This window comes from Oryzias latipes, chromosome 11 (assembly GCF_002234675.1).
Source record: "Oryzias latipes chromosome 11, ASM223467v1".
Taxonomy (NCBI): Eukaryota; Metazoa; Chordata; class Actinopteri; order Beloniformes; family Adrianichthyidae; genus Oryzias; species Oryzias latipes.
The window spans coordinates 17,734,756-17,760,390 of record NC_019869.2 but is presented as its reverse complement, the minus strand read 5'-3'; the positions used below and the strand labels follow the sequence as shown (position 1 = coordinate 17,760,390).

At 40.3% G+C, this 25,635-nt stretch overlaps 2 protein-coding genes across 5 annotated transcripts in view; both read left to right on the top strand.

Moving 5' to 3' along the window:
• Positions 1-6,722: 6,722 nt before the first annotated feature.
• On the top strand, positions 6,723-13,715 carry stx12 (syntaxin 12). 3 transcript variants are annotated; one of them, XM_011481053.3, is made up of 10 exons: positions 6,723-6,838; positions 7,402-7,537; positions 7,983-8,052; positions 8,852-8,951; positions 9,411-9,548; positions 9,979-10,022; positions 11,874-11,979; positions 12,206-12,278; positions 12,875-12,957; positions 13,037-13,715. In XM_011481053.3, the coding sequence occupies exons 2-10, from the start codon at positions 7,441-7,443 to the stop codon at positions 13,127-13,129; spliced, it is 804 nt and encodes a 267-aa protein (XP_011479355.1). In that variant the 5' UTR covers positions 6,723-6,838; positions 7,402-7,440; the 3' UTR covers positions 13,130-13,715. The 3 variants fall into 3 exon arrangements, with proteins under 3 accessions (XP_011479355.1, XP_004074141.1, XP_011479356.1); XM_004074093.4 differs by having other exon boundaries at positions 6,734-6,855; XM_011481054.3 differs by having other exon boundaries at positions 6,775-6,842.
• A 2,202-nt stretch (positions 13,716-15,917) lies between these two features.
• Positions 15,918-25,635, top strand: part of LOC101161493 (nuclear factor of activated T-cells, cytoplasmic 1) — a 32,294-nt gene continuing 22,576 nt past the window's right edge. Inside the window, exons 1-6 of one of the 2 annotated variants that reach the window (XM_004074292.4) lie at positions 15,918-16,472; positions 16,565-16,714; positions 17,725-18,769; positions 19,010-19,169; positions 23,501-23,703; positions 25,200-25,372. In XM_004074292.4, coding sequence (XP_004074340.1) covers positions 16,696-16,714; positions 17,725-18,769; positions 19,010-19,169; positions 23,501-23,703; positions 25,200-25,372 — 1,600 coding nt within the window. In that variant the 5' untranslated portion in view covers positions 15,918-16,472; positions 16,565-16,695. Of the gene's footprint in view, positions 16,473-16,502; positions 16,715-17,724; positions 18,770-19,009; positions 19,170-23,500; positions 23,704-25,199; positions 25,373-25,635 lie in introns of those variants that run through there. The other variant, XM_023960161.1, reaches the window with a different exon arrangement.

Genomic DNA, 25,635 nt, shown 5'->3' with positions numbered 1-25,635 from the left:
GAGGCACTCATAAAAAGGTAATGTCTAAAATCAGAAATGTAATGTAATTTTTAACATTGTTGAGAATATAAAAAGCAGTATTTCTCTATAAAGCTACTGTATCATCAAAATAACTTAAATATCAGCGTTAAAAAAGGCAAAAAAAGTAGATTATTTAGTTTATTTCTACGCATCAACGAGTTTAGTTTAGTTTTTGTTTAGTTACAAACATATGTTTGTCATTACTGTCAAGAACCCCTTGCATTTATTCAATAATGGAAAATGAAGGATGATTGGCCTAAATAAAAATGAACCCACTGTTATTGTGATTTTAAATACAAAATGTACAATTTTTTAGTGCCTGTTTTACCTTATTAGCAGTACATTAACCTTTTATTGAACCAACTTACTATTTTCTGTAGACTTTAAACAAATCTTTTTTTCTTTCTTTAGGAAGCCTCTAAACTAACATTTAATCACAAATATGCGCTTCACTTATCAGCAGATCTAGCCCTTGTGCTATCTTAGGCACTTTAACGTTGGGAGTTGAGTCATCTAGACCCACTAGACAGTGCGCTGAACCTTCTTTCTTCAATGATTTGTGATCTTCATTGGTGTCCATGGATTACATGAAATCCTCTCCACCTTTATCCACCTTTGTCATGGTAGGGAGAACACGTCAATGGTCATCTTGACCCCATAGACAGCACAAGGCCTAGAGCCCTCTGTGCATCACTCACTCAGGTGTGCCCCATCTAGTGGCTATATTAGGTATGACAACTAGATGTGTTAAATCTCCAGAAACGTCACCATCATATTGCTTAAATGTCCAGTCACGAAAATGACAGATAAACTGTTTTTCCTTTTTAATTTGTGAACTAATAATGGTTCTTTTTTTTAATATTTATATTACTGTTTTCAAATCCCATATGTTTGTAAGTTGAGACTTTAGTTGTTATTTTCCTGCTCAGCTTTAGGATTGATGTCTTAGATCAATTTCAAGTTATATATATAAATATATTATATATTTATATGTATAATTGGAGCATTCGGGGTTACTGCCCCAAGTGCTCCTATAGACCTTTTTCGCAAAAACCGGAAGTACGTCATCAACGTGTAAACCTAGTTCCGGTTTGTGCTTCGCTTGCGGAGGAATGGCAGAGCCTAGAGTGTTTTCGAAGAGCCTGAGTTGTGTTCCGAAGTTCACCAGCACCGATGTGATGAATAGTGTGAAGATGCATTCGTCCACTAAAGGAAACAAATTGGACAAGGGATATAAATTCGTCCACGAAGAGTTTATCCACCATTACCAAGGTAAGCTTCAGCTAGCTTTAGCCATAGCCGCATCACCGCTAACTCTTTGTTTACGTCAACTGTAAATCCTGGTGTTATTAATTTGTAATATAAGGCATAACACATCGCAGTGAATATGCTGTGTGTATGTTTAAGTGAAAAGGCATGAGATTAACATAACACCCAAAAATTTGGTGAAGCTGTAAATAAGAAATGTTAAGTTGCCCAAATGCGTCTTCATTCTTTTTGCTGCGGTTGCGGCACTTTCTTCACTTACTAGTATTATTTTTCTGAAAGTATGGTGAGCAGAAGTCCTCTTTTCCTGGACATGTCCTCTCTTTTGATACTTATATAATAAAATAACATTGAACATAGATGAAATGTAATTATATTTGCTTCATTTATGCAGCTCTGAACACCAATTACTCTCGATGAAATATCTCACAAACTCACTTCACTCCTGTTTTTTACAAACTCAAATCTGGTCACCCTACTGAAAGTTATAGTTTCATTTTACATTGATGTAGCAACATAAGTATGTCTTAATTTCAACCTATTTAATTTATTGTGTCTAGATATCACTGGATGCAGAATGTGCCAACCTGAAAGCTTTCTTCTGCAGTTGTGTGGCTGCTAAAGGATTTTGCAATCACATAGTTGCCATCCTGTTCCAGAGCGCACATTATTCACAGCTGGGTCTGCAGGCTGCTCCACCCCCCCGGCCTGCACGAGTGGCTTGCAAAGATGGCACAGACCAAGAGCACAGGTGGGTTTGTGATCATATTGTCATTATTTTTTAAGAACGGATGTGTATCCAGAACAACTCTAAATTATTATAAAAACACCCCAAGTAGTGACTACAGACTGTAATTGCTTTTTGCCTTTTACTTATAAGGGAATCCATCCTGAACCGGTTAGTGAGCTGATGGTGCAAAAGCCCAAAACAGTTGGCAGGGACGGTCAGAGGTCCACACTGTACAAGGCATTTACAGGTGATTCACTTTTTGTTGCTTTGTGAGCAAGTTAAGTTTTTTTTTTTTCTAATCTTATGACTAACCAAATTATGGTTACAGCAGATATAATGAATTAAATTGAAATGTAGTTATGCACTTATCAAATCAAATCAAACTTTATTTATAAAATAGCGCTTCTCATGCACTTTATTGCAGCTCGAAGCGCTTTAACACTAAAAACAGTAAACACACAACATTACAATAAAAACCCCAACCCACCCTTCACCCTTCCCACTCCCCTCCATTAAAGCACATGACCCATGGCTCCCACGTACAATGAAATATGACTATGTAACTGTAAAAGAATAAATAAATAAATAAATAAATAAATAAACAAACAAACAAGCATGGCTTGGCTCTGTTGTGAGGAAACAGTATCTGGGAATCCTTTCATACCAGGAGCCAGCCCGGCCACCGGAACATCGCCACAGCGCCCACCCAGACCGGGACAACACCGGGGTCCCCCTCACACCCAAAAGCTGTAAAATTAGACCCCAGCCGCCCCAGCAAGGGCAACAACTGCAGCAACAACCGCTGACCAAGCCGGCAATCCCTGGAGGAAAAGATCCCCTCAAGAAACACTGGGGCTAAAATCATAAGATGCTAAAATTAAAAACATAAAAAAGAAGAAAAAAAAATACATAAAATTGAGAATAAGATGCATAAAATTAAAATAAATACATAAAATAGCATATATTAAAACTAATAGAATAAATTAGCAGTTAAAATCAACTAAAAGCTAAATTAAAAAGGTGAGTCTTGAGCCTCTTCTTACAAACCTCTACTGTCTCTGCGGCCCTGAGGTTCTCCGGAAGGCCGTTCCACAGGCCAGGACCATAATGGCAGAACGAAGCCTCACCATAAGTTTTGGTCCTCACCTTGGGAACAACTAAGAGGCCAGCACCGGAGGACCTCAGGGCCCCGAGGGCTCATATTTTAAAAGAATATCATTTAAATAAGAAGGCCCAAGACCATAAAAACATTTATAAACCATTAAAAGAACTTTAAAATCAATCCTGAAACGCACAGGGAGCCAATGCAGCGATTTTAAAACCGGTGTAATGTGTTCCCGCCCTCTGGTCCTCGTCAGAACTCGTGCGGCTGAGTTCTGTAGAAGTTGTAAGTTTGAAAGAGACTTTTTGGGTAAACCAGAGAGAAGGGCATTACAATAATCTAAACGACTGAAAATAAAAGCATGCATTAGTACCTCTGTGCTGGCAAGAGAGAGGAACGGGCGACTCTGGCAATGTTTTTGAGATGATAAAATCCTGTCTTAACGACATTTTTAATGTGTGGGATAAAATTTAGCTCAGAGTCAAAAAGTACGCCCAGGTTTCTCACACATGGAGAAGGTTTAAAATTATGAAGATGTGGTAAAATCATCTCTCTCTTGTCTTCAGAACCGATGATTAAAACTTCAGTTTTGTCCTGGTTGACAGTTTATGTCTAACTTTTGTGTGTTGTGTTTCTCTTGTGTAGGACCACAGCCAGATCCATATCTGATGGCATCTGGAAGCAGATTATGCCAGGTGCAGCCCCAACCTCTCATGGCTGTGTTGGATGGGTTTCTGAGATGGAATGAAAGAGAACTTGGATATATATTGTGGCAAATGCATGAATGCATACCTTAAATTACACTTATCTTGTCTTTAACAATCAGTTCAGCCTTCTGTCTTACTGTTGATCTGTAATGTTATTTTTTATTGTAAATGTTTGATGTTATTTGCATACCAAAAAATTAAATGAGGCACAATTTTGACCAAAATTGTTTTATTTGTTCATCTAATTTTTTGTGTAGTCAGTCACATTTCAACAGAAAAATATTACGAATATAACATTTATATTTAATTAGATTTTAAGAATATGTGGAAACACTAAATTTTTCCATACTATTTGAACATTATACATTATTTACATACCAAACATTAATTCACTCTTCAAAACAAAAAAGTCCTTGATAATTTGCCAAAACACGGCGGTTAAGCCAGATCTGATTCACACCGCCCATCAGTGTGAGCGGCACGGGAGAGTCCCTGATGTGGAAGGACTTTATCCTACTGATCACTCTTTCCACCATAATTCTGAGGCGGGTGATGGCTTGGATTTGTTCATTTTCCTCCTTGCTGAATTGAGCTGAAAGCTTAAAAGGTGGAATGATGATCTTAGATCCAATGTCAGTAAGGAGGTCTTGAACGAGGAACTTTTGTCCGCCATGACATCGTCTCCTGGGTCCAGCAAAGGAACTTGGCTTCTAAGTCATGGATGTAATCCAAAGCCTCATCCAGAGCACATGTGAAGATAAAGAAATTAAAAATCAGTCTTAATATATTTATGCTACCTTTCAACACAACACAGTAATCATGTTTTGAAAAGTATGTTAAGTATTTAATTACAAATACATTTAATTTATTTTTGTTAAGGAAATTACAAAATGACAAAATGCTCAAAAGTGATTAAATACATGTAATTAAAATAGGTGAGAGCATGAACATCTTTTATTATAAATATTAATTTTTTCAGGTAGAAATGCATTTATCCAATAACGGTACACATAGTTGACTAACGTTAACCAAACACATTATGAACAACCTTACCTGTGTCACGTAGTCCTGATCCATCTTTACTGCCTTAGCTTAGCCACCGTATGCTAGTATCTTCACAGCATAGCTGCATAGACTGACGTTTGAGGTTCTGTCATATACTGACTCCCTTCTCAAAGGAGCAGTAAAGTTTTTCCAAGGGAAAATACTCCGGACGACACCACTCTTCAGGCGACGAACGACGCAGCCGCACCCCATCCGGAGCGAAGTTAGTAAGTGCCGGCAGCAGAGGGTGCTACCTGTGTTTACATTAAAACTATGCCCTTCATCTCTTCGCATCGCCTATATCCATTTGGGTTTCAGGTTTGGATCCACAGGAAAATAATGAAATGAAAAGTAAGGCTGTTTTTGGTAGGAAGACGAACAGCCTGGAACGCAACAGAGACTGCAACTCTTCGACTCTGCCATTCTTCATATCTGCTGCTACGCTAACAGGAAGTTGTTTTACACGTCATTGACGTATTTCCGGTCGAAAAATGCGGAAGTGTGAAAAAGGTCTATTACCACAGGCACCACTGTCACCTTCACTTTCCAGGCTTTCTCCAGTTCTTCTCTGAGTCTCTGGTATTTCTCCAGTTTCTCATGTTCCTTCTTCCTGATGTTCCCATCACTTGGCACTGCCACATCCACCACAACGGCTTTCCTCTGTTCTTTATCCACCACTACAATGTCTGGTTGGTTCGCCATTACCATCCTGTCAGTCAGTATCTGGAAGTCCCACAGGATCTTTGCCCTTTCATTCTCTATCACCTTCAGAGGTGTTTCTCTTTTTGACTTTGAGGTTTCCAGTTCATATTCTGCACACGTGTTTCTGTATATTATTCCAGCCACTTGATAATGGCACTCCATGTATGTTTTCCCTTGCAGCATCTTCAACCCCGCAGTTATGGTGTAAATGGCGTACACTTACAGTATATAGCGCTTTTCTACCTACAAGGCCCAAAGCGGTTTACAAACACAGACCCATTCACACACTGGTGGCGGCAGATTTATAACTGTAAACAATAAATCCTTGTTTATTTCTGAATAATGGTGTGTGTTTTGTCTATGACTTGATGCGTACTGATGGAATGCTGTTATCATACAATGGGTTTGTAACTAAATACAAAATTAAGGATTCTAGTAACTGTTATAGCAAAGTCTGTTAAGCAATTACCATACCTTTACTTAATCTTATTCATAACATATTACAATACAATGCAATCAAACCACAATTTCCAGAATTAATGGAAAAGTTAATGATATTCCCCTAAAAGATAAAAAAGGCAACAATAAACTCTAACCTTTAAACAAATAATTTTCTGCAACTTTAGCATAAACAATGAACGCGACTTAGAAACCACCCTAATGGACAAATCTTTTTCTTTATACACAAAGTACCCACTTCCACCTAAAATGAAAGAAACGCATTTTAAAATAATATCTAAAATTTACCCTGTTGGAGATTTTTTACATAAAAGATTCAAATTTCAATCAGAACCACGCATATTCTGTTCATCTGAAACTGAAACGTAGAACATCTCTTTTACAGTTGCAAAAATATTTTGGACTGATATTCACAGTTGGTTGTCACTCAAAGTTTTAAATATTCCCTTTTTTTCCTTATCTGATGTTCTTTTCTATATGAAAAATCTGGACCCGGGAATTTCTTTTTTTTCTATATGCGCATTTATAACGTTTGTTCACCCTTACTTGGTCTGTATGAGCATTTAAAAAAAACAAAACAACAAAAAACAACGTCATACCGAAATGTCACATACCAGGAAGTCGAATGCTCAGTTTTGATTGGTGGCTCACTGGACCCGGGCACGCTACAGCGTTTTGATTGGTGGTTTGGTTTCAAATGCGTGACCTGATTGGTTGTCAGAGGAAGTAGGGCTCGGTGATCTCAGCTGAATCCGGAACCAAGCCCTGATCGAAGGGCGAGAATTTGTTTCTTCAGCTGAATCATATGCAAGTATAAAATAAACGTCAGTTACCTTGTTTCGTAGTTTCAAATGTCGATTAAACGCTATTTTAAATATGCAACGCAACGATTTCATCGTTTATAATCTAACGCTTAGAAGTTAGCACGTTTAGCTAACACGTTAGCATCGTTCCGCTACGTGTTGTTGGGAATGTCACTCTGTGATGTAAAATTCCGTTAGCAGAACGTCGCTCTGGTAACATTGTTGTGGTTATACTATCAATATGTTAACGTTGCGGCTTCATGTTTGTCTATAAGTCAACATCTGCTGGTTAGTTAAATAAGCGTACGGGTCTTATGGTGTGCGTCATGTCAAAAAAAAAAAGCAGCGAAATCCTAACAGTTCTGTATATACTTTACTAGTCTGTATTATAATTTTGTGTGATGATTTTAATAAATGTCAGCTTTTTAGTCTGTGCGTTTTAGTAAGTTTTGAAGCGTGATTGCATTCTCCCTCCGACCTACATTTGGAGTTTTAGATTGAATTATTCATGTTAAATAACAGTTTGTGGCCTTTTTCAAATTTCCTTTTCTTTTTTTGCATGCACAGTTTTAGCTCAACATCAAAGCCAAGCCTTCCGCCTCAAACATGTCCTACGGTAAAGCGGAGTTCCGCCCTGTCCCGAGGGACTTTGGCTCCCTTATTCAGACATGCAGCTCCAACATCCAGAAGATCACACAGAACAGTGAGTCCTCCATTGCTGGGAGCTGAGACTCATTGTTAGTCACTGGCTCAGGAAGAAGTCATGTGAGAATGCTTACAAGAATCGTGATGATCTGCTGCTTAACTCAGGCCTGTTCAGGGGGGGAGATCCAGGTTAAGCAATCACATGGCTAATTCATCACAAGTGCTTCAGGAAAATACACTATTCTAAATGTTCAGGTTTGCTTCCTTTTTGAGATGTGTACAGTAAATAAGTGCTTACATTCTTTGGTACAAAACTCACAAATTAAGTTGCATTTTCTGCTGTCTATACAAGAATGGACACTAAACTATTTCTTAGCTCGTTTGCTTCTGCGGTTTGGATTGGTTTTTGTGTTTTTTTCTGTGTTGTTGTTTGATATCTGTGCACACAGATGATCCCTGAGTAAAGGTTTTGGAGATTAAGATTGTTTCTGTTTTCCTGACAGCCGCACAGATTAAGACCATGGTGAACCAGCAAGGGACAAGGCAAGACTCCAGTGAACTTCACGATCGTCTGTATGTCATCATTTCTTGTTTCATTTTTTTCTACCAGTTTTAATGAAAACACAGGCAGATGGAGGTTTTCTAGCTGGTTAACATCTGATGCAAATATCAGTGTTATCTTTGTTGGTAATAACCTCCTAATGAGGCTGAATATGAGACCAACACTGATGCAATTATTCAATAAGGCACCCTGACTTATGTTTAAGACAATATGAAAAAAAAAACTAACACAGCCAGTTTGCTTTACATGCATTTCTTGCACACACTGTTGTTAATCATATGTATTGAGAAGTAAAACCTTTAAAATTGTTATAATTCAGGCTTTTTGGTGACAAAATTTGGTTTCAGCTACAAAACCTACATCTACTGACCCAGGAGTCCTCCTGCTTTGCACATTTAAGTGATGCTGTGAGACCAGGAAGAGGTTAAATGACTGTTGCTGGTGGTTGTGGAGTAAACTTCAATAATCTCTTTTGTCTTCTGCGACTAAATGAATGTGTCACACTTTTTGATGGCGTGTTTTCACTTTGCAAAGAATTTTAAAATTTTGATTTATTTCAGAGCTGGTAGAAAAGCTCTATTATTTGATTTAAAAAAAAATACTAAGAAAATTAAAAATTTCAAGCTTTATTTGAATTGAATTGACAATAAAAGCAATTTACAGATGCATTAACAGTAGTGCATTACACATTGAGTGTGCTTTAGTGTGGAGCAGAATGGCTGGGACTGTAATAGCCTGAATCTGGGAAGCAGCTTCTTCTTGTGGCTGATGTTCAGTCCTGTTTTTATTGATGCACAGTTTTCTCTGCAGGCAGCAGATCCAGCACTACACTAACCAGCTTGCGAAGGAAACCAACAAACACCTTAAAGAACTAGGCTCTGTCCCTGCGCCTCTATCCCCCTCTGAACAGGTAAGTGGGAGTTTGTTGAAACGTCTGCATGAAGACCAAATCCTGAGTTTTTACCAAAACTGTCTCCCCTGACTGCAGTATTCCAAACACGGTGTGCAGCAGTACTTCAAAGTATTTTTGCAGCAGAAAGGTTTAACTGGAGGGAGATGGTTTGCTGTTGTGACCTCTGAAGTGATCAGATATTAGTAAAAGAAGGCGATTCTTGTAGTTGAGATTTGCTAATTTTTTGTTTTGTAAATTTTAAGCAGGAGATGAAAGCCGAGTTTATGTATAAACGATACAGAGGAAGCAGGGATTTTTCCTGAAAATCTTTAGGAAAAAATAGGAGTTAAGTTACAATGTTGCTGCTTGAATGTTGGAAAGTGATTGTCAGGATTGAACTTTAAAATCTTAACCGTTATCTAAATGCTTTTTTAAAAAGTGTCTCCTAATGTGCTTTGGGTGCTCTGCTCTGTCCAGAGGCAGCAGAAGATTCAGAGAGACCGGCTCATGAGTGATTTCTCTGCGGCGCTCAACAACTTCCAGGCGGTTCAGCGACACGCAGCCGAGAAAGAGCGGGAGTCCATAGCCAGAGCCAGAGCGGGATCCCGCCTCTCAGTGAGTGAGACTCAGGAATGGATTCACACAACACCAGGAAAAGTGTGGAAAACAACCACAATATTCCTTATTTTTCCTTTTACCTGTTAATCATCAGCATTTTTTCTCCTACTTAGGATTTTAATTGTCCTATTTTGAAAAGTCCCATAACTTATCTGATGATTCATCTAATCCAAATCCAGTTGTGTATTATTGTGACTATTTGAAGTCATGAAAGGTAGAAAAATCTTGTTTTATCAGAGCTGTAAAAATTTTAACATCCACAAATGAAATGAAAAGTTTAGACATGCTGTGATTTAGCAGTTTGGGGTGAAGACAATGGTTTTGTTTGTAGGAACAGTCTAAATGACATAAAACCACCCGTGTTTCTTAAGGGATGTTGTTTCTTCAACCTGCTGACTTAACTGGAGTCTTTGTGTTCTGTTTCCAGAATGAAGATGGTTTTCGGGATGAAAAGCTGGTTTCTTTTGATAAGTAAGTGACTTTCCTTCTCTCAGGGTTTACCTGTAGAAGGACACTTCTATACCCAAAATCTACATGATGACTTAATCATTTCAGACGTCAGAAAACAAGTTCATCTTTCTGAAGTTTTCAATGTCAGAACACCATTTCTTTAAATAAATGTTCTGTCAGGAAACCTTTTTATTCCTTTATGTGACATAAATAAAACTGTTGCACAAAGGATCTGATTTACTGTAACAAATCCAGTCCAGTTTTTCCTACAGGAACACATCCAAATGTTGAAATTCTTCCATCACCTCCACTCATCCATGAAATAAAAAGACTAGATATGATTGGATGAATGAAAACGTTGGTGCTGTGATGAGGATTTGCTGCGTTAGAGTTTGAAAGAAGAAAGAGAATGTTGCAAAATGTCATTTAATCCAATAGAAATCGAGTTATTAGTGGAAGAGACCATTAAAATGATTGTTTATATCTAAAAATGTACGAGAAAGAATTTGATAATTTGTTTAAAACAAGACTTTATGGATCCTGAAGTAGAAGATGTACTAAATGGTTTTCTAACATTCTTTAGAGATCTGAAGACACTGTTGTTGTTGAGTTTCTCCCTTAAAGAATTTGCTTAATAGTTTTCATCCAACAGACTCCTTATTAAACATTTAGCTCTAGAGTAAAGCCTACAAAAGACTCCCAGCTCTCTATATTAGTTAGTTTAGCCTCTTTAAGTCGGCTACTCTGCACCAGACGACGCTCAGAAGATATGAAACATTTAGCTACAAACATGAAATGAACCTCAATCTGCTTGAAAATCATTACTGTTGAATTTCCAGGTTAACACCAAGATATGTATGAGCCTCTACCTCAGCTCCCAAGTAAAAAGTGAAAGTGGGGTTTATTGCACCACTGCACCTACAAAAAAATCCCCACAATGACTGAATTTGGAATTGTAGTCCATAAAACGAGAACCTCTAACATTCCTGAATATTTTAACAAGAACAAAAGAATCACTCAGGTCACCTTGACTTCATCCTTACAGCAGTACCGTCAGCCTCTTGTGTGTTCATTTTTGTAATGCATAACATACAGATGTACTAAATATAGATGGAAAACAACCACTGCAGCCCTGGTTCATTTATCTGTTCACACAAACTTCCAATTCTTTGTTTTGTTCTGCCAGAAAATGAATCTTTACCTAAAGGATTAACGGATCTAATGTCTAATATTTCACAGTATGTCTGGATAGTACGTGGATAGTAGTAGTGCAACATGGTTTTACCCATGCTGTCAAATTTGCAGATGTTTTCTTTAGGAAATCCAGCTCTATGTGCTCTGTTGAGAACTTCACTAAAATAAATACACATGCATTTGTTTCTTTGAGCTGAGTCCATTTAGGAACTAGTTCTGGATCGAGTCTCTTTGAAAATATGCATCGTTTTAAATTGAAATTAGACTACATTGATATTGCATGATTGTTGCACAAACCGTCAGGTTTCATTCTCTATATTAACAATGTTGACATGTCTGTTTGTTGGCTGCACTGCCATGTTTACAGTTTTTAGTTTCTCTTAGCTCAAATAGATTTCCAAATGTCTCGATTAGGATCATTATCAATCATTACTGATTTGTTTTGACAGAAAACCTTTTGCACCGCTTTTTAGATTTGGTTTAAAAACCCCAGGACAGTAAAAGTGGTGCCGTCTAAAAAACACTTGCGATTTTACCACAAACTGAAAAAAGAGATTTTTATAACATTTTTACTGCTGGGCAACTATTGTTGCTATCAATCTCATGATTCATGTGATCAATTCCACCTTTTACTGTAAGTCTTATTCTCCCCCCCGTGTCCAACCTGTTTGTCTAAAGCCAGGAGGACGTGGGTCAGATGACGATCCAAACTGAAGATGTTGCCATCACAGAGGAGGACCTGGAGCTGATCAGAGAAAGAGAAACCAACATCCGACAGCTGGAGGTGAGTCTGATTTCTGCACACTTTCACTCAAAGCCAGTCTCCAACTACCGACTTCCTGCTTCCTTTAAATCATTTTCTGCTCTTGCTGCTTCTCTGGTACCGTAATCAGTAGGTGGGCGGATCCGACATCTCTAATAAAATAGGCTCCCAGTCAAGTTTTTGTGTTTCATGGGGAAACGGGGGCCCGTTCTTCAGCTGACTCTTGTGTTTTGTCTGTTTATTTCAGTCCGACATCATGGATGTAAACCAGATCTTTAAGGACTTGGCGGTAATGATTCACGACCAAGGAGAGATGGTTGGTAAGCAAGATTTGTTGTGGTCATTCCCATCTACGGTGGCCCTGAAGTGCAAATTACATCAACAAACCCCTCAATGCAAAAACATATGAAAAGATCACAACGACAATAAAAAAAAGAACCCAAAAAACTTGCATTTTAGAAATTAGAAAAACAAAATTCCAAAAACCACTGAAACAATATAAGAAACTGGAAAAGGTAGGTGTTATACATCCATCACTGATTGGATGATGTTTGAGTTTTAGGAAGAGGGAAAGCAGAAGGACGTTTTGTCCAAACTAGGGTAAAAAAAAAAAAAACGTTGGCCAAACTGTTGCAGTGGTTGATGCCAGAAGCTTAAAGAAATATCTTGTAACTGAAGATTTTTCTGTGCCAGGTAACTTCTGCTTGAAAGGGTGAACAAACGTCCTCATCCAAAACAATAGAAAGAACGTCAACACATGGTTACTTAACCAACAAATGGTTAAGTAACTTTCTGAAATAAATAGTATCAGTACTGAAAAATAATATTCCTCTAAAAAAAACAGAAGTTGTAATCCTGGCATATTAAGGGTTGTTGCTACTTTCCAGTTGATGACGGTGTATGTTCCGCCTTTCAGACAGCATAGAAGCGAATGTGGAGAGCGCTGAGGTTCACGTAGAGCGAGGAAGGGACCAGCTACAGAGAGCGGTACACTATCAGGTGAGCCTGCACCCGCCCCTCCCACAGCCGCCATAGAGCGCAGGTTCCAGCTCACCTTTCTGTGTTTTCCGCTCCTCAGCAAAAGTCTCGAAAGAAGATGTGCATCTTTGCCATGGTCTGCTCCCTTATCCTCCTCGTCCTTGCCCTCCTTATCTGGTGGGCGTGCAAGTGAGCTGAAGTCCCACATTCGGTGGTTGAACACTCCATTTTAGCCCCGCCCCCTTTCCACCTTATAGCATTCAATTGGAACGGCAAGAAAGCTGGAAAGCCGTCAGCACAGCAGGGGGTTTGTGCCACAGTCAACGTGAACATTTCATCTGAAAGGATCCAGTCCGTTTATTTGTAAAGTAGTTAAAGAATCTATTTTGTCTGATTGAAGAAGGAACAGACAACAGAATACTGTCTAATTTATGAAAGTCCTTAAATGTACTTACACCTCCCTTGTCTTATTTACCACACTAATGCTATTTACTAATGTATTTTTAATGATAACTGAAATAATGCATCTTGTTTAGGTGATTTATTTCTTCTCTGTTTTGTTTCCTCTGCTGCTTTAAGAAAGCTCCAGGTCTGGCTATGCTTTGTTTCTTTCATTATAACAGCGTCTAATAGCGGTCGGTTGTACATGTTGTAAATGATAAACATCCATGTCTGTTTTCAGCACTGAACTAGAAAGGCTGTTGTTTTCATATGCGGTGTATAAAATGGATTTCTGTGACTCCCTACAGTATGCACAATAAACATCATAAGCGCTCATATTCTTTTGCACTTGTGTTCTTTTATAAACCTGCACAAAGTGTGAATCACTGCAGAATGTGTAGATTTCCCATCATGCCTTATCCATGGTCATGCTCTTTTCTGTAATGTAAGCATGTGATACAGGACTAATACAACTGGAAAACTAAGAAAAATTAAAGTACAAACAGAATGCAGTGATTGGCTTAAATTATGGATCTACTCCTTATTAAACAAAGTATAAAATGTTCAAACACATTTTATTGCTAGTATAAAATTTGCTCATTTTAGCCTAAAGACGGCAACAATGAATGTGGGCTGGGGGAAACGTTCCTATTTTGAATCTTTAATATGTAAAACTATCTGAATTCAGACATAAATTATAAGAAAATCCCATTCCTACTTTAAAATAAACTCTTTGTATACAGATATGGCTAAAATGATCAGCACCCCAGGATTTAGATAGATGACTTTATTAATCCCACAATGGGGAAATTTCATTTCTGTGGCAGCAACACGACATTCAGAAATAATCTATATAATATAACATCTATAAAGGACATCACAAATTACATTTATATTAGATAATTAAAAATATTACTAAAATTATTATGAAAAATTATCAAAAATGAGATTCTTATTTAGGAAAGAAATAAATATTAAATAAATACAGCTGCAAAAGTGTAAAATACATGCGGTCTGCAAAACATGTAAACTGTAAAAAAACATTACAAATTTTTTCAAAATACAGAAATAACTAATGAAGTTCACACCAAAAACAAAAACAAACAACTGTTCAGGAACAAAAAACAATTTAAAATTGAAAAACAACAACTACAACAAAAGTAAATGAATCAACGACTAAACAGAAAAACACCCCTGGGACCGTGGAGCGTCACTTTGACACGGTGTTGTACAGTCTGATGGCTGTGGGGAGGAATGACCTGCGGTAGCGCTCCTTCTTACACTGAGGGTGCAACAGTCTTGTGCTGAAGGAGCTGGTCAGCGCCTCTACAGTTTTGTGCAGGGGGTGGGAGGGGTTATCCATGATGGATGTCAGCTTAGCCAACATCCTCCTGTCCGCCACCTCCTCGATGGACTCAAGTGTGCAGCCCAGGACAGAGCCGGCCTTCCTAACCAGTTTGTTAAGCCTCTTCAAGTCTCTGCCTGCACTGCCCCCCGCCCAGCACACAACTCCATAAAGGACCACTGAGGCCACCACAGTGTCGTAAAAGGTCCTCAGCAGCTGTCTGCACACGCCAAAGGACCTCAGTCTCCTCAGCAGGTGAAGGCGACTCTGGCCCCTCCTGTACAGAGCATCCGTGTTGTTGGACCAGTCCAGTCTGTTGTTCAGGTGAACACCCAGATATTTAAATGTGTCCACGACCTCAATGTCTGAACCCTGGATGTTCACCGGTGACTGTGATGGTGAGGACCTCTTGAAGTTCAGTATCAGCTCCTTTGTCTTGCTGGTGTTAAGCAGCAGGTGGTTAACTTCACACCAGCTAACAAAGTCAGTGATGACCCCCTTGTACTCCTGCTCATCCCCCCCTGATACACAGCCCACAATGGCACTGTCATCTGAGAACTTCTGCAGGTGACAGTGGTGGGAGTCGTAGGTGAAGTCTGATGTGTACAGGGTAAACAGGAATGGGGAGAGCACAGTCCCTTGAGGTGCCCCCGTGCTGCAGACCACCACATCAGACACACAGTCGCGCAGCCTCACAAACTGTGGCCTGTCTGTGAGGTAGTTGATGGTCCAAGCAACCAGATGTTGGTCCACACCTGCAACCTCCAGCTTCCTCCTCAGCAGTGATGGCTGAATTGTGTTGAAAGCACTGGAGAAATCAAAAAACATGACTCTCACAGTGCTCCCAGGGGCCTCCAGGTGAGACAGGGCCCGATGCTGCAGGTAGATGATGGCGTCATCCACCCCGATGCCTGGTCGATATGCAAACTGCAGCGGGCCCAGTGCTGAGCTCACCTGAGTGCAGAGATGGGTGAGGATGATCCTCTCCATAGCCTTCATCAGGTGGGAAGTCAAGGCGACAGGTCTGAAGTGGTTCGGTTCCGTAGGACGAGGTACCTTTGGAACCGGAACCAGGCAGGAAGTCCTCCAGAGGACTGGTACCTTCTCCAGTCTGAGGCTCATATTAAATATGAACAGCATCACCACACAGAGCTGGTCTACACACTCCCTGAGGAGCCTGGAGGTGATGCTGTCAGGGCCTGTTGCCTTCCTGGCCTTTGTTCTCCTTAACTCCATCCTAACCTGATTCAGGGTGAGGCAGAGGGGGGTTGGAGGATGGGTGGGCGGTGACTGGTCTGGTGCTGTGAGTCGTTGGGGGGATTTGCCCAGGATTTGTTTTTTTTTTTTATTATTTCAGTTTTTTTCTCTACACTTAAGAAGTTTAGATCATAGAACATACTTCAACACAGAGTACAGGCCGTTTTTAGGCAAAAATTTCATTAGAGAATAGAAATTGACCTTTTCATCCTCCTGCAAGTCCATCCTCCACCCCTCGAGGGTCCTTCTCTTCAGGCTTCCACCCTTCTTCTTTATCCCAGCTATGCTGAAGGCACCAGATCCCCTCTAGACCCGTCGAACTCACGGGCGCGTCATGGCGCAGAAGGCGGCGCGTCGCCGCCGAGGTGATCCCCGGCTTTAAAAGCGCAGAAGTCGTCAGCGCGCCGGAGCAATGCGTCAGAGCGCACAGCAGCGCCAGGATCCCCCGGTACAGGCAGGGAACACGTTTGCGCGCAACACCGTCTCCGCAGAAGTCCGTCTCCACGTTCTTCTTTTCTTTCTTTCTTTTTTTTTTTTTTTTTTTTTTAAATCTCTTATGTAAATAATAATTTTTTGTGTCTTTAGTGTTGTAAATATCCATCCAAATATCTGTGGAGGAGAGCAATCCTGCGCAATAACTGAGAAATATATGGGAAGGAATTTTTCCAGTTTGCAGTTTGACCCACAGTCTGAACGTTTCTTTGCTCAGGAGGAAAATGAAATCAGCAGAAGAGGGTGAGTTTATGTTTTTCTATGTGAAAGTTACTCTAAAGTCTGTTCATTTCTTTTTGTTTTTGTAGTTTTTTTGTGGACCTGAACTTTATAACTTATCATTTGGTGTTGGCTTTTCAAACCGTGAATGAAATGTTTTCAAATTTACAGTTCTTTTTACCGTGAACCCTGCTTCCCTACTGTCTGAAAGACTTTTGGGCTACTGTTTTGATGTTTAGAAATGCTTCACTGCTGACTTGACCAGGGAGGGTGTGGTTCTGTTTTAACTTCAGCTTGTGCCCAAAATAGTTTCAATTGAATGTGTGCTAATGGTCTGCATGCTGGTAACACTGCAAGTGATTCAGAGATCTGTATTGAGTTGTCCCCTTTGGGCGTCTTTTTGGGATGTCAGCTAGTTCACCGCAGCTAATTTTAGTCAATTATTTATCACAGGCATCATTTTCTTTTATTTGGAAAAGTCATGCAGGGCTTCACTGATGTCATACCCTTTATATTTGAGCCCTAATTGTCTCCAAATTACAGCAGACAGAAGCTGTGGCGGTTCCCTCCATCCGTCTGCAGCGGCCGTCTCCATCTCAGTGTAGTCACAGTTGCCAGGATATGTGAACTGTGGAAGCACGCTCTTCCTCTGGCACTAATTGTGACCTCAGCCGTCACCACAGACAGCCAGGGCTTCACATGTACCAGCACAAGCGCTGACACGCAACTGTCAGCGTCCACGGGGTGGGCACAGCTAACATTTAGGCCAACAAAAAACATTTTGTCCCTACTGCGTTTATTTCTGTGAAGTACTTTTTTTCAATGGAACAGCTTAAGGACATATTTTGCATAGAGTGAAATGAGTCTTCGGTTCCCACCATGGTGAAAGAGTTTTAAGCTGCTTACTTTTGGAGATGCTCAAACCCAAGAATGGCAACACTTTTGCAGCAGCTCTGCACAAACCTCTCCTCCATCTCACTGAGTGAACATGTGTTTGAATTTATAGTAACAAACTCACTCTGTGTGCTTTCCAGATGCATATGGCTGCGCGCCAAATGTCAGCCTTTCCCTCCCACTGGGTAGCCCTTGTCTCCCTTCCCAGTTCCACAGCCTGCAGTCCAGCCCCATTCTATCTGTGTCCGCCACTGACTCTCCCAGTTATGACTCCCAAGAAGAAATGGGAGCAGCCGGTTTCTACTCATCCTCAGGCGTCCGACCCAATGGTGCCCCGACCCTGGAGAGCCCTCGTATTGAGATCACAGCCTACAGTCAGTTTCCTGAGGATGACACGGAGGAGAGCAACCTCTCGGTTGCCAAGAGAGTCAACTCCATTGTGACACTAACCCTCCCCAGCATAGATGGTTACCGGGATCCCAGCTGCCTGAGTCCTTCCAGCAGCATCTCGTCTCGCAGTGGGCTCTCAGATGCTTCCTACGAGTCAGGCTTCTCCTACAACATTGACAACTCTCCCCAGAACTCCCCATGGCAATCGCCCTCCGTGTCCCCTAAGGGATCCACCCTTACTCTCCCTGCTGTATGTATGTCCTCTGGCGGCTCCCCTCGGCACACCCCCTCCACATCACCTCGTACGAGTTTAATAGAGGACAGCTGGATGGGGCAGCGGAGCTCAAGGCCCGTTTCACCTTACGGCGCAAAGAGGAAGTACAGTTTCACCGGCTGTCACACATCGCACCGGCATTTTCCATACTCACCCAACCACTCCCCGGGGCCCTCCCTCCACACGTCCCCCCGCCTCAGTGTTACAGAGGACAGTTGGATGCCAAACACCAACCAGTACACCAACTCTGCCATCCTGGCAGCCATCAATGCCCTGACCACAGATGGAATGAGCGACCTCGGCGAGGGAATCCCCATGAAGGCCCGAAAAACCAGCCAGGAGCACAGCTCCACCGTCAGCCTCAAAGTGGAGCCTGGATGTGATGAACCAAGTTCGGAGGCGCTCTGTAAAGATGAAAACCCTGCAGTTTGCCAGCATCTGAAGAAAGAGGACATCTGTACAGGGCTGATGGATATGCCACAGCACCCATTCTCCTGGGGAAAACCAAAGCAGTATCTAAGGTAACCAAAGGATGGATATAAAAGAAAAGCCTTTACCTGCTTGCAAAAGAGTTCCAAAAGCAAATAAAAACACAACTTATTATTATCATAAGGTATTCAAATTGCTCTAGGTAGCTTTAAAAGCCATTGAGCTGCAAACATAAGCATATGCCATCCATTGTGAACATTCTGCCCTGATACTTGCCTCTAAAATGAAAGTAAAGTCAATATTTACATGTTGGAATTGTTCTTTTCCTTCAGCTCGTCTCTGCCAGCTCTGGATTGGCAGTTGCCGTGTACCTCAGGGCCTTACAGCCTGCAGATCGAAGTGCAGCCCAAGCCTCATCATCGAGCTCATTATGAGACGGAAGGCAGCAGGGGGGCAGTAAAGGCTCTGGCTGGGGGGCACCCAGTTGTCCAGGTAAGATTTTGCTTCTACTTGGATTTAATGATACCTTTTGTTTCCTTTTGAAATCATCACATATGTTTGTTTGTGGTTTTTTTTTTCACAAATAGATGATCCTGAAGATCCTTTAAAAATAAATCAACAAAAAAAAAGAACATGCAAATCTCTCATGGCCTCCTTGTGGATATGAACCGCATGCTGAGAAACCAGATCTTTCCTGTTAGTGTGAAAACTAACATGTGCAAAAACTATCAGGCTCAGTTTGACCCTCTGTTCAGAACTTCACCACTTTTCGCTTCCACTCTTTCCCCACTAAGCGTCTGGCTGATCTGTTCTTCGGTGATGCAGAATTTCTGAATAGAGCCTCACAGATATGCTGTGAGACACATGGAGCCACACCGCCAGGTCCTGGTCAGACGGCGGTGACTCAGACATTTCCATTGCAAACCCCGGGCAGACAGTTGCAAAGTAACGTAGCACGGACAGTAAGAGCTTAGTCGGGAGCTTTAACCGCAGCACCTCTGCTGGTCAAGTGTGAGGGAGGGAAAACCTGGATAACTACAGATGTTTTTGTCATTTCCTCTCAGAAACATTACCTCAGGTCCTAAATAAATAAAGAGGCCACAGTGAAGAAGCTGTCAGTGAGAGGATGACTTTCTCAAAAAGGGTTTAAAGACCCACTTTGATCATCTTTTGATCTATTTCAAAAGTGTTTTTTTTATCATGATTATGCCATTTTTAGCAAAAATCAAAAAGTCACTGTCGTTTTCTTGGACATAGTTCCTGCAGAGCGGCATTTCATTAGAAATTCCCCTCTGAGCTGTGGACGGGACTGTTTGCGTGGAGAAAGCCTTCTCTCATTTCCCATCATCCCTTTGTTTGCACTCTCTTCCACTAGCTTACAGCCCCTCACAACCCGAACCCAACATTAGCGGTGCAACAAAAACGGCAACCAACATTGGATCTGTCAAGTTGATCCAGTTTGGATTCAAATGCCAGCACCGATGAGGAAAACAAAGACGTACGTGGATCTATGTGGATCTATGCGGTGCTTGTGGCCTGCCGACTGCAGCACCTATGTCACTGCTAAAAGCTTTTTCCAACAGCATTTCTTCATCTGCTCCTGAAATACAGCAATTTGAATAAAGAAATATTTAGAAATGCAGTTTTAATCTTAATTTTTTGTTATATGTCCTCCATCATGAGAAAAAGGCCACAAGAACATTTAAAAAACAATTTTCATTTAAGATGTTGTTCATACCTTGACGAAACTCAACCAGGATCAGTTAGCTAATTGCTGTTGACCCATTCTAATTGTTTTTCTTTTTAAAATGAAAGCCCCCAAGGCCAGTTTGACCTTTTAATAGTTTATTATGTAGTCTGACTAAGTTAAAAGACGAATTCTCCAATTAGGTTACAGAAACGGTTTTGGGTTCACAAAGAGTCTTGATCCTCTTTTATCCTTTTGCCAGGCCGACACAGTCCATCTCCTTTTTGTTTGAAAAGCCAGCTGGAACAGGAATTTCAGCTCTCAGAAGTTAGGTCTGCAGAGCTTGAACGTCTGAGCAAGAGAAAGTTTCTATAACTCACATTTTACTGCAAGTTAATAGTGGATCAAATAAAAAAAAACAGGAAAATTGTCTTTAAGTTTAACACTCTCTTTTGTTTGTTTGCAAAAACCATTTGATAGTGTGTAAATAAATTTTAATATCTCTAATGGGAATGAAATGAATAGTGCTAAAAAAAATTGCTGAAATGAATCACCAGCATGTTGAGAAACTGAAACAAACCGTGGACCTTGAAAGCCAGCGCCTTCCTCATTTCTGTGCTCTGCTCACATTTCAGATGTTGAGATGAAAATAATGATTTAATGAAGGGGTCTGGCTTTACCTCAGCTGAAGCAGTGTGCATTTTTTAAAAACCTTAATCCATCCCCCACCCCCACCTCCCCAAATTTTCTGCCAGCTACAGCCCCAACCACACAGACTTTCCTTTGTTTGGGAAAACTGTGTGCACGGCTGACATCATTGCGCCCAGCGGAGGCAGTAGCAGTAAACCACACACGTTCCTGGAGGCTCTGCTGGAGATGTTGGAGGGAGCCTCACACAAGGCAGCCCAGAGACTTTGTCATAACAAGTGTTAGGTGTGCAGGAGTTTCTGGTCTGGATGAAAAACGTTGTCTCATATTTTGGATCAAACCCCCCATTGTTACTTGTGCTTGGAAGTAACTGGCCAGAGGGTGTGCTATGTGTCCATGTCCAGAATCCACATAGTTAGGTGGGTTGTTAGGTATTTCTTTGGTGCCATTGCTGCTGGCTGCATCGACCCCACCCTTGCTTCTGCCAGCAGCAGACCCAGGAACGCCTCTCTGTAGTGTTGTGTGTCCACTCAGAGGATTGTGATGTGTGCGGTGAACTTCCAGTGACCCTTATGCTCTAAAACTCAAGCTATCCGTGGTTTTTAATTAGCATTTTTTTATAAAGTAATCAATAAAATGACTAAACTGTCTATGAAAGAACTAAAGATAATGTGGCACACATATAAAAGGGGGAAAATTCATACCCTACTAATGTTACAAGTTGTAAATTGGATGAAAAATCATGGGATTCAAATGACAAAAAATTATTTAATCAACAAAAACAAACTGCACTGGTGTTGTAACAGGACAAACATCTTTACAAATTGATTATTGTTAGCAAAAATATGTGCGGCCACAAACCAGCCATCTGATTCACTAAGATAATTCATCAAAATATGTCCAAGTTTTGTTGCTCACTTGTTCAAAGCTCAAAAGTACATTTGCGGAGTTGGTTTTTGAGCAAGCTACTGCAGCCCGAGGAAACATCACGCCTAAGCAGCAACCCTTTCCGTTACACAAATACATAAGACAGGATTCCTTCCTTCCTTCTTCTTTAAGTCACATCTTCACACTTCTTCTGAAAGACAACCAAGTTAAAAAGAATTTGAAGAATTCACAAATCCTTTGGAATGTATTATGTAAACGTGTGGATGAGCATTCATAGGGATGTTCCACTTACATTTACTGTTTCATCCTTTATGACACAGGTTGTTTCCGTAGAATAGCTGATTTGAACATTTCATGTTTTTTATTGACTCGTGCAGCCCAGGTCTTCACTTTTCTTACAACAAACCTAGAAGTTTGAACTGTTGCAGTTCCTTGAATGTCTGCTTTAAAAGGAGCAGTTTCCTAAAGAAAAAAAACCCACTATTGTTACCGGTATTCATGGACATTTGTGTGCGTGCCATGGGGGGGGGTCCTGTGGCGTGACCCATTGGCGTGCTGATAAAAAGAAAGCTGTTATTTTGTCCTGCTTGGTTGGCCAAAACATTGTTGAGCTGGAAATAGCAAAATCCAGTCACTTTTTGGCCTTGTCGCAGAAGGTGATTTTGAAAGTAACAAGTGGCTTTTGACAGCAAAATCCAGTTTAGATTTTAATTTTTTTAAACTATGCATTTTTTTTAAACGACACCAAATTGAAGTAGAGTCTGATAAATCTTGGGAAGCTTTGGATTCAAACTGTTATGATTTAGAATGAACAATCTAAAAGAACAGAGACTCAGGGACAGAAAAGAGTTTAAAGAAAAGTGGTGAATTTATCAAGAATCCAGTCTCTGGAGTTCTCAAACCAGGGGTTTGGATGAATGTGCAGCAAAAACTTTGCAGGATACAAGCCAAAAGGGTATCCAACAACAGTCAGAAAATATGGTAAATGCGCAGGCAGTTCCACATAAAAAAAAAAGAAAAAGAAAAAAGTCAGCAACAGCAAGGCAACCATACATTGGAGAACTAGGCTTGAATGTTGCAGCAAACTGGCAGAGAGGAGCAGAGGAAATCCATATATGCAATTCAGAACAGGTGAGGGTAATGACGGTGATTAGAGGGAAAGGGGGCGAGGCAAAGACCTGATTGGAAACAGCTGCTGGAGGTCTGGTGGTCCAGGAGAACATGACACATCCTACCAGAGACCGAGTTCTCTCTGGTACTGCCTGCACCTCTGACTGATAAACATCAGAGTGAGGGCACCTCTGACAGAAACACCTGATTGGCTGTGCCCAGGACCTTGACTCTCTAAAACACCGTCTCAGTCACGTCATCAGGGATACTTACAAAATCACACCACTGGTTGCTGTAGGTCATTTTTACATTTGGCTGGCTGTGGTGTTCTTTGAGATCAAATGATTATGATTAAACAGAAACTAAATAGTACATACATCTTTGCCAGTAAAAATTGAAAAAGTTCTTGTAAGCACTTAGGTTCTAAAGCTGCCTTTTGTTTTTAAAGGCACCCAAGTGAGCGTACATGTCTTCCATTTTCATCTCTTAGCTCCTTGGCTACATGGAAAGTGAGCCTCTGACTTTGCAGCTGTTCATCGGCACGGCTGACGACAGACTGCTGAGACCCCATGCCTTCTACCAAGTCCACCGCATCACAGGCAAGACCGTGTCCACGTCTAGCCACGAAGCCATGCACAACAACACCAAAGTTCTGGAGATCCCGCTGTTGCCAGAGAACAACATGCGGGCCGTGTGAGTTATACCAGACCTTTTAATCAAAATACTGTACAGATAGAAGTCCTTAGAAGCAGAAATACACCCGACCTTTTACTTCCAAGTGGATACAGAACATTGAAAGGAAACTATAAAAAATGAACCCCTTGAAGTATGAAGTACAATACGATCATTACAGTCTCACAGGTGTTTCAAACTATTTTCTATTAATTAGTAAACATAGTATTGCAACATTTTCCTTTGAATTTATTAATTTTCTTTGAGTTACTCTTATATTTTACTATATGAAATCATCAGATTCATCAGAATTATATATATACTAATAATTATATAGTATATTTATAGTTAGTATATATATATATATATATATATAGTTAGTATATATATATAGTAGTATATATATATATATATATATATATATATATATATATATATATATATATATATATATATATACTAATTATTAATATACTAATAACATGTGAATTATGTCTATGTTTTTGCCATTCTATTGACTTTATTTTTTGCAATAAACACAGAAAATTACCTTACAAATCATGCACATCTTATACTCTTAAACTAGCCGACTTGTTGCACCCCCACCATCCACATGTTTTCTTTCCAATGAGCATTGACATATTTTATAATTGCGGGTTCACTTGCTTTCTTAAAAATGTGTGCATTTTCAAAAGATGACATCTGGGTACATGCAGTGGTTTCTCTCTCTCATTTTCCTTTTTTAAGAAAACAATTTTGGTGGGATCTGTAGGCGGTTGCATCTTGCTGGCTCAGCAATTTTTCAGTTAATGGATGTAACACAAACTCAGCGCCGCTTTCTGAGCGCCTCAGCTCAGAATACAGTTTCTGCTCTGGGTTATGGAATTGGATAGTTCTGACATACATGTGCATCAACATTTTTTTAAATAAAAAGATAAGATGCTTTTTTCTATTATCTAAATATTTTTTTGGCATTGAATTGACAGCTTATTATATGTCTGCATAGGCAGACAGCTGGAGAGATTGAGTTCTCAGCACCTCCACCTGATTACTTCCCCAGTGAAGCAGACTGTGGAGTCTGCAGAGAAGAACGCGAGGGAGTGTTCAGATGTGGGCAAAAGTTGACATTAAGTAGGCTTTGAGGAATGCGGCATCAAGTAACACAGCAATGGAAAAGCCAGAAAGCGTTGGGAAAGGCTGAAGTCTAAAATAAAATCAGAGGTCAGATCGCAGCTCTCAGAGAAAGTGGTTTCTGCCAAGCTTGTATTGGAAGTTTAGATCAGAAGCATCAAAGATATGGACGTTTAACACATTTATGATGAAATTCAGACTTTTTTTTCTTCCTTTCTGGCAGAATTTCATCAGGGAGCAAATGCAGACCAGATTAAGGTGTAAAAGACTCTTCATCTTTAGCTGAAATATAGAACTATTCTGATTTAATCAACGTTGTCAAAGAAAATAAGCATCAGTAATCAACAGCAACTTTGGTAGACACTTTATTTTGGGTCTGTTAACAGAATCGACTGTGCTGGCATCCTGAAGCTGCGTAATTCCGACATAGAATTGAGGAAGGGCGAGACAGACATCGGACGCAAGAACACGCGCGTGCGGATGGTTTTCAGAGTCCACATCCACCAGGCCACCGGCAGGACGGTGTCTTTGCAGGCTTCCTCTAATCCCATCGAGTGTTGTGAGTAAACCTTGGTTGTTCTAGTTTTCTGTTTTACACTACTGAAAGAGTTATGCTGAGTTAACTTATTGACCAGATGTTTTATAATCAGAATGCAATGCTTTCATGAAATCTCTGCAACATGCTTCGGCCAAAATACCACACAATAGAACCTGTTGGTAAATAAGATTGTCAAATGTATTTTTTATTTTTACTTTTAAATTTGATCATGAGTTGATTACAACCACTAATCTTTAATTAGAATACGACTTAAAAACAGACAA